Below are 12,214 nucleotides of genomic sequence, written 5' to 3'. Positions count from 1 at the left end.
TGCACGGCAAAGAAGCCATGAAAGTTGGCAAGACGGAGACAGCAAAGGAAAAGGAAACCCCCAAAGACTTTGGGCTGGGGCTGGAGGAATCTTAGATCTTGGGAAAGTGTGTCCACAGGTCCCTTTTGAACAAACCTGTGTTGGCTGCCTGGGTAACACACTTGTTCAGTGTGTGTCGTGGCTGCTCTGCATAGAGGGTAACAGCCGACTATTGCTGCCACCTAATGGGATTGCTCCTTTAGCTCCAGTGGTCAAGCTCTGTGCTGCAAGCTGAAGATCTAGGCTTCAGACCTGCTGACAACCCATGCTGGGGTTTGTTCCCCATGCTGCAAGGCATCATGGGTGCTGGGCATGGAGACTTACTTTGCTCAAGGGCAGTGGGATGACAAGACCTATTACGGTAAATAAGGTGCCCTAGATATTTTTCTTTCAACTGAGACTTAAAAGTCAGTTCTCCTCTCACTTGTTCCAGTGTAGCAATGGTGACTTCCAGGGAGTTGCCCCTAGATCTCACTCACGTGAGAAGGGAATCCAGCCCTTAGTGAGAGCTCTTGAGACCAAAAGGACATTTAACCACTGGTCCGTCAGCAAATGGGACGTTATGTCCCCGGGCGAGGTTGTGCCGACTGACTTGCTGGGATGGGGGTTGTCCATGTGAGCCATAAGCTGTAGGTTTAGCTGTTGGCTGTCAGCTTTCATGCACACCATGATTGAGTGTCCTGTGTTCATCCCATCCCCATCTCCACCTCCTTCCCATCCGTCTCTCCCCTTGGACTCAGAAATCAAACTTGATGACTCTCCTATGAAAGGCTCCAAGGGCCAAGCAAAGACCAAGGAGAGGGTCAAGGCGCCCAAAGAGGACAAGAAGAAGAAGCAGCAACAGCCACCTGAGGCTCCTGAGAAGAAGAACAAACAAAAGATTGACGAGCTGAAGGTGAGTGCCAGCCGCTCAGGGGCTAGGGTGGGTGCCAGATCCCAGCCTGGAGAGGGGCTGGTGGCCCATGGGCTCAGCCATTTGTCCTGAAAGCGTTACACCTGGTAAGGTGCAAAGTAATGCACACTGGGAAAAATAATCCCAACTCTACAGACACGATGTTACCATCTGAGAAAGGGATCTTGGAGTCACCGTCGATAGTTCCATGAAAAGTTCCGCTCAATACTTAGCAGCAGTCAGAAAGGTTAACAGAAGGTTAGGAACTGTTAGGAAAGGGATAGAAAATGAGGCAGGCACTCTAGAAACCCACAGTGCTCCCAGACCTGGAATACTGCGTGCCGTTCTAGTCACCCCATCTCAGATAGGATATAGCAGAACTGAAAAGGTTTAGAGAAGGGCAACAAAGGTGATCAAGTTTCAGAGTAGCAGCCGTGTTAGTCTGTATTCGCAAAAAGAAAAGGAGTACTTGTGGCACCTTAGAGACTAACAAATTTATTAGAGCATAAGCTTTCGTGAGCTACAGCTCACTTCATAGGATGCATTTGGTGGAAAAAACAGAGGAGAGATTTATATACACACACAGAGAACATGAAACAATGGGTTTATCATACACACTGTAAGGAGAGTGATCACTTAAGATAAGCCATCACCAACAGCAGGGGGGGGAAAGGAGGAAAACCTTCCATGGTGACAAGCAGGTAGGCTAATTCCAGCAGTTAACAAGAATATCAGAGGAACAGTGGGGGGTGGGATGGGAGGGAGAAATACCATGGGGAAATAGTTTTACTTTGTGTAATGACTCATCCATTCCCAGTCTCTATTCAAGCCTAAGTTAATTGTATCCAGTTTGCAAATTAATTCCAATTCAGCAGTCTCTCGTTGGAGTCTGTTTTTGAAGCTTTTTTGTTGAAGGATAGCCACTCTTAGGTCTGTGATCGAGTGACCAGAGAGATTGAAGTGTTCTCCAACTGGTTTTTGAATGTTATAATTCTTGACGTCTGATTTGTGTCCATTCATTCTTTTACGTAGAGACTGTCCAGTTTGGCCAATGTACATGGCAGAGGGGCATTGCTGGCACATGATGGCATATATCACATTGGTAGATGCGCAGGTGAACGAGCCTCTGATAGTGTGGCTGATGTGATTAGGCTCTATGATGGTATCCCCTGAATAGATATGTGGACAGAGTTGGCAACGGGCTTTGTTGCAAGGATAGGTTCCTGGGTTAGTGGTTCTGTTGTGTGGTGTGTGGTTGCTGGGTACCCAGAAGTCACCTACTACAGGACAGGCCCAACAAAGAAAACAACAGAACGCCACTAGCCATCACCTTCAGCCCCCAACTAAAACCTCTCCAACGCATCATCAAGGATCTACAACCTATCCTGAAGGACGAGCCATCGCTCTCTCAGATCTTGGGAGACAGACCAGTCCTTGCTTACAGACAGCCCCCCAATCTGAAGCAAATACTCACCAGCAACCACACACCACACAACAGAACCACTAACCCAGGAACCTATCCTTGCAACAAAGCCCGTTGCCAACTCTGTCCACATATCTATTCAGGGGATACCATCATAGGGCCTAATCACATCAGCCACACTATCAGAGGCTCGTTCACCTGCGCATCTACCAATGTGATATATCATAGAATCATAGAATCATAGAATATCAGGGTTGGAAGGGACCCCAGAAGGTCATCTAGTCCAACCCCCTGCTCAAAGCAGGACCAAGTCCCAGTTAAATCATCCTAGCCAGGGCTTTGTCAAGCCTGACCTTAAAAACCTCTAAGGAAGGAGATTCTACCACCTCCCTAGGTAACGCATTCCAGTGTTTCACCACCCTCTTAGTGAAAAAGTTTTTCCTAATATCCAATCTAAACCTCCCCCATTGCAACTTGAGACCATTACTCCTTGTTCTGTCATCTGCTACCATTGAGAACAGTCTAGAGCCATCCTCTTTGAAACCCCCTTTCAGGTAGTTGAAAGCAGCTATCAAATCCCCCCTCATTCTTCTCTTCTGCAGACTAAACAATCCCAGCTCCCTCAGCCTCTCCTCATAAGTCATGTGCTCTAGACCCCTAATCATTTTTGTTGCCCTTCGCTGTACTCTTTCCAATTTATCCACATCCTTCTTGTAGTGTGGGGCCCAAAACTGGACACAGTACTCCAGATGAGGCCTCACCAGTGTCGAATAGAGGGGAACGATCACGTCCCTCGATCTGCTCGCTATGCCCCTACTTATACATCCCAAAATGCCATTGGCCTTCTTGGCAACAAGGGCACACTGCTGACTCATATCCAGCTTCTCGTCCACTGTCACCCCTAGGTCCTTTTCCGCAGAACTGCTGCCGAGCCATTCGGTCCCTAGTCTGTAGCGGTGCATTGGATTCTTCCATCCTAAGTGCAGGACCCTGCACTTATCCTTATTGAACCTCATTAGATTTCTTTTGGCCCAATCTTCCAATTTGTCTAGGTCCTTCTGTATCCTATCCCTCCCCTCCAGCGTATCTACCACTCCTCCCAGTTTAGTATCATCCGCAAATTTGCTGAGAGTGCAATCCACACCATCCTCCAGATCATTTATGAAGATATTGAACAAAACGGGCCCCAGGACCGACCCCTGGGGCACTCCACTTGACACCGGCTGCCAACTAGACATGGAGCCATTGATCACTACCCGTTGAGCCCGACAATCTAGCCAGCTTTCTACCCACCTTATAGTGCATTCATCCAGCCCATACTTCCTTAACTTGCTGACAAGAATGCTGTGGGAGACCGTGTCAAAAGCTTTGCTAAAGTCAAGAAACAATACATCCACTGCTTTCCCTTCATCCACAGAACCAGTAATCTCATCATAAAAGGCGATTAGATTAGTCAGGCATGACCTTCCCTTGGTGAATCCATGCTGACTGTTCCTGATCACTTTCCTCTCCTCTAAGTGCTTCAGGATTGATTCTTTGAGGACCTGCTCCATGATTTTTCCAGGGACTGAGGTGAGGCTGACCGGCCTGTAGTTCCCAGGATCCTCCTTCTTCCCTTTTTTAAAGATGGGCACTACATTAGCCTTTTTCCAGTCATCCGGGACTTCCCCCGTTCGCCACGAGTTTTCAAAGATAATGGCCAAGGGCTCTGCAATCACAGCCGCCAATTCCCTCAGCACTCTCGGATGCAATTCGTCCGGCCCCATGGACTTGTGCACGTCCAGCTTTTCTAAATAGTCCCTAACCACCTCTATCTCTACAGAGGGCTGGCCATCTCTTCCCCATTTTGTGATGCCCAGCACAGCAGTCTGGGAGCTGACCTTGTTAGTGAAAACAGAGGCAAAAAAAGCATTGAGTACATTAGCTTTTTCCACATCCTCTGTCACTAGCTTGCCTCCCTCATTCAGTAAGGGGCCCACACTTTCCTTGGCTTTCTTCTTGTTGCCAACATACCTGAAGAAACCCTTCTTGTTACTCTTGACATCTCTTGCTAGCTGCAGCTCCAGGTGCGATTTGGCCCTCCTGATATCTTTCCTACATGCCCGAGCAATATTTTTATACTCTTCCCTGGTCATATGTCCAACCTTCCACTTCTTGTAAGCTTCTTTTTTATGTTTAAGATCCGCTAGGATTTCACCATTAAGCCAAGCTGGTCGCCTGCCATATTTACTATTCTTTCGACTCATCGGGATGGTTTGTCCCTGTAACCTCAACAGGGATTCCTTGAAATACAGCCAGCTCTCCTGGACTCCCTTCCCTTTCATGTTAGTCCCCCAGGGGATCCTGGCCATCTGTTCCCTGAGGGAGTCAAAGTCTGCTTTCCTGAAGTCCAGGGTCCGTATCCTGCTGCTTACCTTTCTTCCCTGCGTCAGGATCCTGAACTCAACCAACTCATGGTCACTGCCTCCCAGATTCCCATCCACTTTTGCTTCCCCCACTAATTCTACCCGGTTTGTGAGCAGCAGGTCAAGAAAAGCGCTCCCCCTAGTTGGCTCCCCTAGCACTTGCACCAGGAAATTGTCCCCTACGCTTTCCAAAAACTTCCTGGATTGTCTATGCACCGCTGTATTGCTCTCCCAGCAGATATCAGGAAAATTAAAGTCACCCATGAGAATCAGGGCATGCGATCTAGTAGCTTCCGTGAGTTGCCGGAAGAAAGCCTCATCCACCTCATCCCCCTGGTCCGGTGGTCTATAGCAGACTCCCACCATGACATCACTCTTGTTGCACACACTTCTAAACTTAATCCAGAGACACTCAGGTTTTTCCACAGTTTCGTACCGGAGCTCTGAGCAGTCATACTGCTCCCTTACATACAGTGCTACTCCCCCACCTTTTCTGCCCTCATATGCCATCATGTGCCAGCAATGCCCCTCTGCCATGTACATTGGCCAAACTGGACAGTCTCTACGTAAAAGAATGAATGGACACAAATCAGACGTCAAGAATTATAACATTCAAAAACCAGTTGGAGAACACTTCAATCTCTCTGGTCACTCGATCACAGACCTAAGAGTGGCTATCCTTCAACAAAAAAGCTTCAAAAACAGACTCCAACGAGAGACTGCTGAATTGGAATTAATTTGCAAACTGGATACAATTAACTTAGGCTTGAATAGAGACTGGGAATGGATGAGTCATTACACAAAGTAAAACTATTTCCCCATGGTATTTCTCCCCCCACCCCACCCCCCACTGTTCCTCTGATATTCTTAAAAAGAAAAGGAGTACTTGTGGCACCTTAGAGACTAACAAATTTATTAGAGCATAAGCTTTCGTGAGCTACAGCTCACTTCATCGGATGCATTTGGTGGAAAAAACAGAGGAGAGATTTATATACACACACACAGAGAACATGAAACAATGGGTTTATCATACACACTGTAAGGAGAGTGATCACTTAAGATAAGCCATCACCAACAGCAGGGGGGGGAAGGAGGAAAACCTTTCATGGTGACAAGCAGGTAGGCTAATTCCAGCAGTTAACAAGAATATCAGAGGAACAGTGGGGGGTGGGGTGGGAGGGAGAAATACCATGGGGAAATACAGGTTTCAGAGTAGCAGCCGTGTTAGTCTGTATTTGCAAAAAGAAAAGGAGTACTTGTGGCACCTTAGAGACTAACAAATTTATTAGAGCATAAGCTTTCGTGAGCTACAGCTCACTTCATCGGATGCATTTGGTGGAAAAAACAGAGGAGAGATTTATATACACACACACAGAGAACATGAAACAATGGGTTTATCATACACACTGTAAGGAGAGTGATCACTTAAGATAAGCCATCACCAACAGCAGGGGGGGGAAGGAGGAAAACCTTTCATGGTGACAAGCAGGTAGGCTAATTCCAGCAGTTAACAAGAATATCAGAGGAACAGTGGGGGGTGGGGTGGGAGGGAGAAATACCATGGGGAAATAGTTTTACTTTGTGTAATGACTCATCCATTCCCAGTCTCTATTCAAGCCTAAGTTAATTGTATCCAGTTTGCAAATTAATTCCAATTCAGCAGTCTCTCGTTGGAGTCTGTTTTTGAAGCTTTTTTGTTGAAGTATAGCCACTCTTAGGTCTGTGATCGAGTGACCAGAGAGATTGAAGTGTTCTCCAACTGGTTTTTGAATGTTATAATTCTTGACGTCTGATTTGTGTCCATTCATTCTTTTACGTAGAGACTGTCCAGTTTGGCCAATGTACATGGCAGAGGGGCATTGCTGGCACATGATGGCATATATCACATTGGTAGATGCACAGGTGAACGAGCCTCTGATGGTGTGGCTGATGTGATTAGGCCCTATGATGGTATCCCCTGAATAGATATGTGGACAGAGTTGGCAACGGGCTTTGTTGCAAGGATAGGTTCCTGGGTTAGTGGTTCTGTTGTGTGGTGTGTGGTTGCTGGTGAGTATTTGCTTCAGATTGGGGGGCTGTCTGTAAGCAAGGACTGGTCTGTCTCCCAAGATCTGAGAGAGCGATGGCTCGTCTTTCAGGATAGGTTGTAGATCCTTGATGATGCGTTGGAGGGGTTTTAGTTGGGGGCTGAAGGTGATGGCTAGTGGCGTTCTGTTGTTTTCTTTGTTGGGCCTGTCCTGTAGTAGGTGACTTCTGGGTACTCTTCTGGCTCTGTCAATCTGTTTCTTCACTTCAGCAGGTGGGTACTGTAGTTGTAGGAATGCATGATAGAGATCTTGTAGGTGTTTGTCTCTGTCTGAGGGGTTGGAGCAAATGCGGTTATATCGTAGCGCTTGGCTGTAGACAATGGATCGAGTGGTATGATCTGGATGAAAGCTAGAGGCATGTAGGTAGGAATAGCGGTCAGTAGGTTTCCGATATAGGGTGGTGTTTATGTGACCATCGCTTATTAGCACCGTAGTGTCCAGGAAGTGGATCTCTTGTGTGGACTGGTCCAGGCTGAGGTTGATGGTGGGATGGAAATTGTTGAAATCATGGTGGAATTCCTCAAGAGCTTCTTTTCCATGGGTCCAGATGATGAAGATGTCATCAATGTAGCGCAAGTAGAGTAGGGGCATTAGGGAACGAGAGCTGAGGAAGCGTTGTTCTAAGTCAGCCATAAAAATGTTGGCATACTGTGGGGCCATGCGGGTACCCATCGCAGTGCCGCTGATTTGAAGGTATACATTGTCACCAAATGTGAAATAGTTATGGGTCAGGACAAAGTCACAAAGTTCTGCCACCAGGTTAGCCGTGACAGTATCGGGGATACTGTTTCTGACGGCTTGTAGTCCATCTTTGTGTGGAATGTTGGTGTAGAGGGCTTCTACATCCATAGTGGCTAGGATGGTGTTTTTAGGAAGATCACCAATGGACTGTAGTTTCCTCAGGAAATCGGTGGTGTCTCGAAGATAGCTGGGAGTGCTGGTAACGAAGGGCCTGAGGAGGGAGTCTACATAGCCAGACAATCCTGCTGTCAGGGTGCCAATGCCTGAGATGATGGGGCGTCCAGGATTTCCAGGTTTATGGATCTTGGGTAGCAGATAGAATACCCCAGGTCCTGGCTCCAGGGGTGTGTCTGTGCGGATTTGTTCTTGTGCTTTTTCAGGGAGTTTCTTGAGCAAATGCTGTAGTTTCTTTTGGTAACTCTCAGTGGGATCAGAGGGTAATGGCTTGTAGAAAGTGGTGTTGGAGAGCTGCCTAGTAGCCTCTTGTTCATACTCTGACCTATTCATGATGACGACAGCACCTCCTTTGTCAGCCTTTTTGATTATGATGTCAGAGTTGTTTCTGAGGCTGTGGATGGCACTGTGTTCTGCATGGCTGAGGTTATGGGGTAAGCGATGCTGCTTTTCCACAATTTCAGCTCGTGCACGTCGGCGGAAGCAGTCTATGTAGAAATCCAGGCTGCTGTTTCGACCTTCAGGAGGAGTCCACCTAGAATCCTTCTTTTTGTAGTGTTGGCAGGAAGGTCTCTGTGGGTTAATATGTTGGTCAGAGGTGTGTTGGAAATATTCCTTGAGTCTGAGACGTCGAAAATAGGATTCTAGGTCACCACAGAACTGTATCATGTTCGTGGGGGTGGACGGGCAAAAGGAGAGGCCCCGTGGGGAAATAGTTTTACTTTGTGTAATGACTCATCCATTCCCAGTCTCTATTCAAGCCTAAGTTAATTGTATCCAGTTTGCAAATTAATTCCAATTCAGCAGTCTCTCGTTGGAGTCTGTTTTTGAAGCTTTTTTGTTGAAGTATAGCCACTCTTAGGTCTGGAGTCTTAGGACTCCAACGAGAGACTGCTGAATTGGAATTAATTTGCAAACTGGATACAATTAACTTAGGCTAATTTGTTAGTCTCTAAGGTGCCACAAGTACTCCTTTTCTTTTTGCGAATACAGACTAACACGGCTGCTACTCTAAAACTCTCCTTACAGTGTGTATGATAAACACATTGTTTCATGTTCTCTGTGTGTGTGTATATAAATCTCTCCTCTGTTTTTTCCACCAAATGCATCCGATGAAGTGAGCTGTAGCTCACGAAAGCTTATGCTCTAATAAATTTGTTAGTCTCTAAGGTGCCACAAGTACTCCTTTTCTTTTTGCGAATACAGACTAACACGGCTGCTACTCTGAAATCTGATATTCTTGTTAACTGCTGGAATTAGCCTACCTGCTTGTCACCATGGAAGGTTTTCCTCCTTTCCCCCCCCTGCTGTTGGTGATGGCTTATCTTAAGTGATCACTCTCCTTACAGTGTGTATGATAAACCCATTGTTTCATGTTCTCTGTGTGTGTGTATATAAATCTCTCCTCTGTTTTTTCCACCAAATGCATCCGATGAAGTGAGCTGTAGCTCACAAAAGCTTATGCTCTAATAAATTTGTTAGTCTCTAAGGTGCCACAAGTACTCCTTTTCTTTTAAAGGTGATCAAGGGTACAGAATGGCTTTCCAACGAGGAGAGACTAAAAAGATTAGGTCTGTTCCGCTTAGAAAAGTGACAACTAAGGGAGCATGTGATGGAGGGTATAAAATTGTGAGGGATGTGGCAAAGGGGATGAGAGAAGTGTGGTTTACGCTTTCCCACAATACAAAAACCAAGGATCACCCGATAAAATTAATGGGCAGCAGGTTTAAACAAAGCAGAGGAAGTTACTTTTTCCCCACAACACACAACTGACCTGTGGAACTTATTATAATGGGATGTTGTGAAGGCCAAAAGTATAACTGGGCGCAAGAAAAAACTAGATAAGCTCATGGAGGAAGGTCCATTGATGGCTATTAGCCAAGATGGTCAGGGACGCAACCCCAAGCTTGGGGCAACACTAAACCTCTGACTGAAGCTGCAAGTACAAGACAGGGGTGGATCACTTCATAATTGGTGTTCTGTACACTCCCCATGGAGCTCTGGTACGGGCCACTGTTGGAGACAGGACACCTGGCCAGATGGACCATGGTCTGACCCAGTCTGGCCGTTCTTATGTTCTTAGGACTGGAAAGGGCTCAGATAATGTGGGGAGGAGGAAATAAGAACCCAAATAGAATAGAGCCCAGTGGTCATTGCCATTTGCGTTTTTCTCGTTATTTGTGCGGGTCATGGGGAAACCAAGGCTAGTTTCAACACAGGATGTTTCTCGGGGCTCTGCCATGCCTAGCAGTGAGATGTGTTACACTGTGGCACAGTCTCCCAAGGGAATGGAGGCAAACTCCCTCACTTGCTCCAGTTACAAGGGGACTGGATAAAGCCCCGGGAAAGGTCCTGCAGGAAGCAGACCTGCATTGGCTATGGGAGGAGCTGGGCTGTAATCTGGCTTTTCCTTCTCTGCTTTCTGTGGCCATGTCTGGCCTTGCAGTTCCCTGGGAAGCTCGGGAGTGGCTCAGTGAGTCATCCCACACATTGTTGCTGTTGGCTGGGAATTACTAGCATTAGGTGCCCAATCCCCAATGGCATTTAATGGGATGTGGGAGCCCACTGCCCTAGGGCGCTCTGGGCTCCCAGTCTGGGTTGCTGCTGTTGGCATGGGGAATGTGCGCCCCATGACTTTCCATGCCTCCTTCATAGGTCTACAACAAAGAACTGGAAATGGAGTTTGACAGCTTTGAAGACTGGCTGCACACATTCAGTCTCTTCCGGGGGAAGATCGGGGACAACGATGAAACCACGACGGAGGAAGAGCGGATAGTGGGCAGGTTCAAGGTGAGTCTGGCCCAGCCGGGAGACTCTCCTGCAGGCAGGGAAATGGATCAGATACAATAGAAATCAATTCACAGGGAACCCAACTGAACCCTGCTACGGTGCCTTCAACCCTGCTCCCTTGGCATGTTAGCCCGTTAGATTGAGTAAGCTCTCCTGGGCTGAGACAGATCAGTACACGGATGGGAGACCTCCAGCGGATGTATCAGCAGGACTATTCTGGGCTCAGAGCTGCTTCTGGAGAGTGCAGGGGTGGAACCATGCAGCCTGCCCTGCCCACCTTGGGGTAACCCTCCCTTGGTCACAACTTGCCTCAGTCAGTCAGTGATGTGTCTCTTTAATTCCTGCAGTATCCATAAGGGCTGGCGGCCACATAAAGCCAGTGCCCAGACCCAGAGTGTATCCCTCAGCAAATCCTTCCCTTCCCCAGGCTTCCCAGATTATGGGCCAGTCTTGTGACTCCTCCATTGGTCTGTTCTCAACTCAGACATGTAGCCCTGTTGACGCCATTGGGGCTATTAGCTTTTGCAAGACTCACTCGAGCGAGGAAGGGTTTACGAGACTGGCCCTCTCTCAAAGGTATTTCACACAGGTATTGAATCACAGTCCGTTACAAGCAGGGTTGGTTGGGAAACAGGTTTTCTGTCTTGCCAAAAGTGGTAAGATTTGTTGGGAAGGGGGAGAGGAACTCATCCCTAGTTGGGAGGAAACAACAAATTTTTATTGTGAACCAAAGTTCTGACAAAAAGTGTGTGTCTGGCCGATGGAAATGTTTTGTTCAGATATGTTCAAACTGTTTCATTTTTATATTGGCCCTTTTACATTTTTTTTTAAATCGAACTCAATTTTGATACAAAAACATCAAAACTTTTTGTTCTGCAAATATTAAAACAAGACATTTCTGATGGAAAACGATTTCCACAAACATTTTCCAACCAGTTCCAGTGGCAATTTTCATAATTACTGCCATGAATTTCCATCAGAAAAAACTGGCCGGCAGTTGCTCAACCTGTCTCATATTGTAAGTTCAGGGACATGGAAAGCAGCAGATCCTGTGGTGTGTCCTGGATTCTCTGGCTCATCAGTAGATGTTCTCCTCTCCTTCCATTGCTTTAGGTTTCATGGAGCTCTCCCTCAGCGCTTTCACCTGCAGATGCTGAGACTCGGCTTACACTTAAAAGTTACGTTGACATAGCTACCTTGTTCAAGGGTGTGAAAAAACCACACCCTGACCTACGTTGCTATGCCAACCTAACCCCCAGAATAAACGCAGCTAGGTCAATGGAAGAGACAGCCTTAGACAGTCCAGCCATCCTGCAGACTTCATTCACTTGGATTTTGTTTTCCTCATTCCGATTCCATAAAACAGGGATACTTGCAAGTTCGGTGAAGCTTCAAAATTTAACCTACCTTGTCACCGTCATAGCTAGAGGCAGGCTATTGGCCGGATTTTCAGTGGTTCAGTGTATCGTCCACTCCCGCGGCCCTCAGACCTAGCCAATCAGACTGTGGACTGTTTTCACAGGACTCACCATCCTTGATGCTATTTTCTCATTTGCTCTCTGAATCCACCTCAGCTTAACTCAGAGGTGTGACGTCTGGAGCCGAGGGCGCCATGGCTCTGGGTTCACCCCGGGATAACGGCGATCAGAATGTGGCCTGGAGG

At 47.1% G+C, this 12,214-nt stretch overlaps 1 protein-coding gene across 3 annotated transcripts in view; it reads left to right on the top strand.

Moving 5' to 3' along the window:
- Window positions 1-12,214, top strand: part of OTOF (otoferlin) — a 217,812-nt gene that overhangs the window by 181,267 nt on the left and 24,331 nt on the right. For all 3 annotated transcript variants that reach the window (XM_038396681.2, XM_043510006.1, XM_043510007.1), the window contains exons 34-35: window positions 810-934; window positions 10,417-10,551. In XM_038396681.2, the coding sequence (XP_038252609.1) occupies window positions 810-934; window positions 10,417-10,551 (260 nt within the window). The remainder of the gene's footprint in view (window positions 1-809; window positions 935-10,416; window positions 10,552-12,214) is intronic.

Source organism: Dermochelys coriacea, chromosome 3, assembly GCF_009764565.3.
Source record: "Dermochelys coriacea isolate rDerCor1 chromosome 3, rDerCor1.pri.v4, whole genome shotgun sequence".
Taxonomy (NCBI): Eukaryota; Metazoa; Chordata; order Testudines; family Dermochelyidae; genus Dermochelys; species Dermochelys coriacea.
The sequence above is the reverse complement of the archived record's forward strand: the minus strand, read 5'-3'. Positions and strand labels throughout refer to the sequence as shown.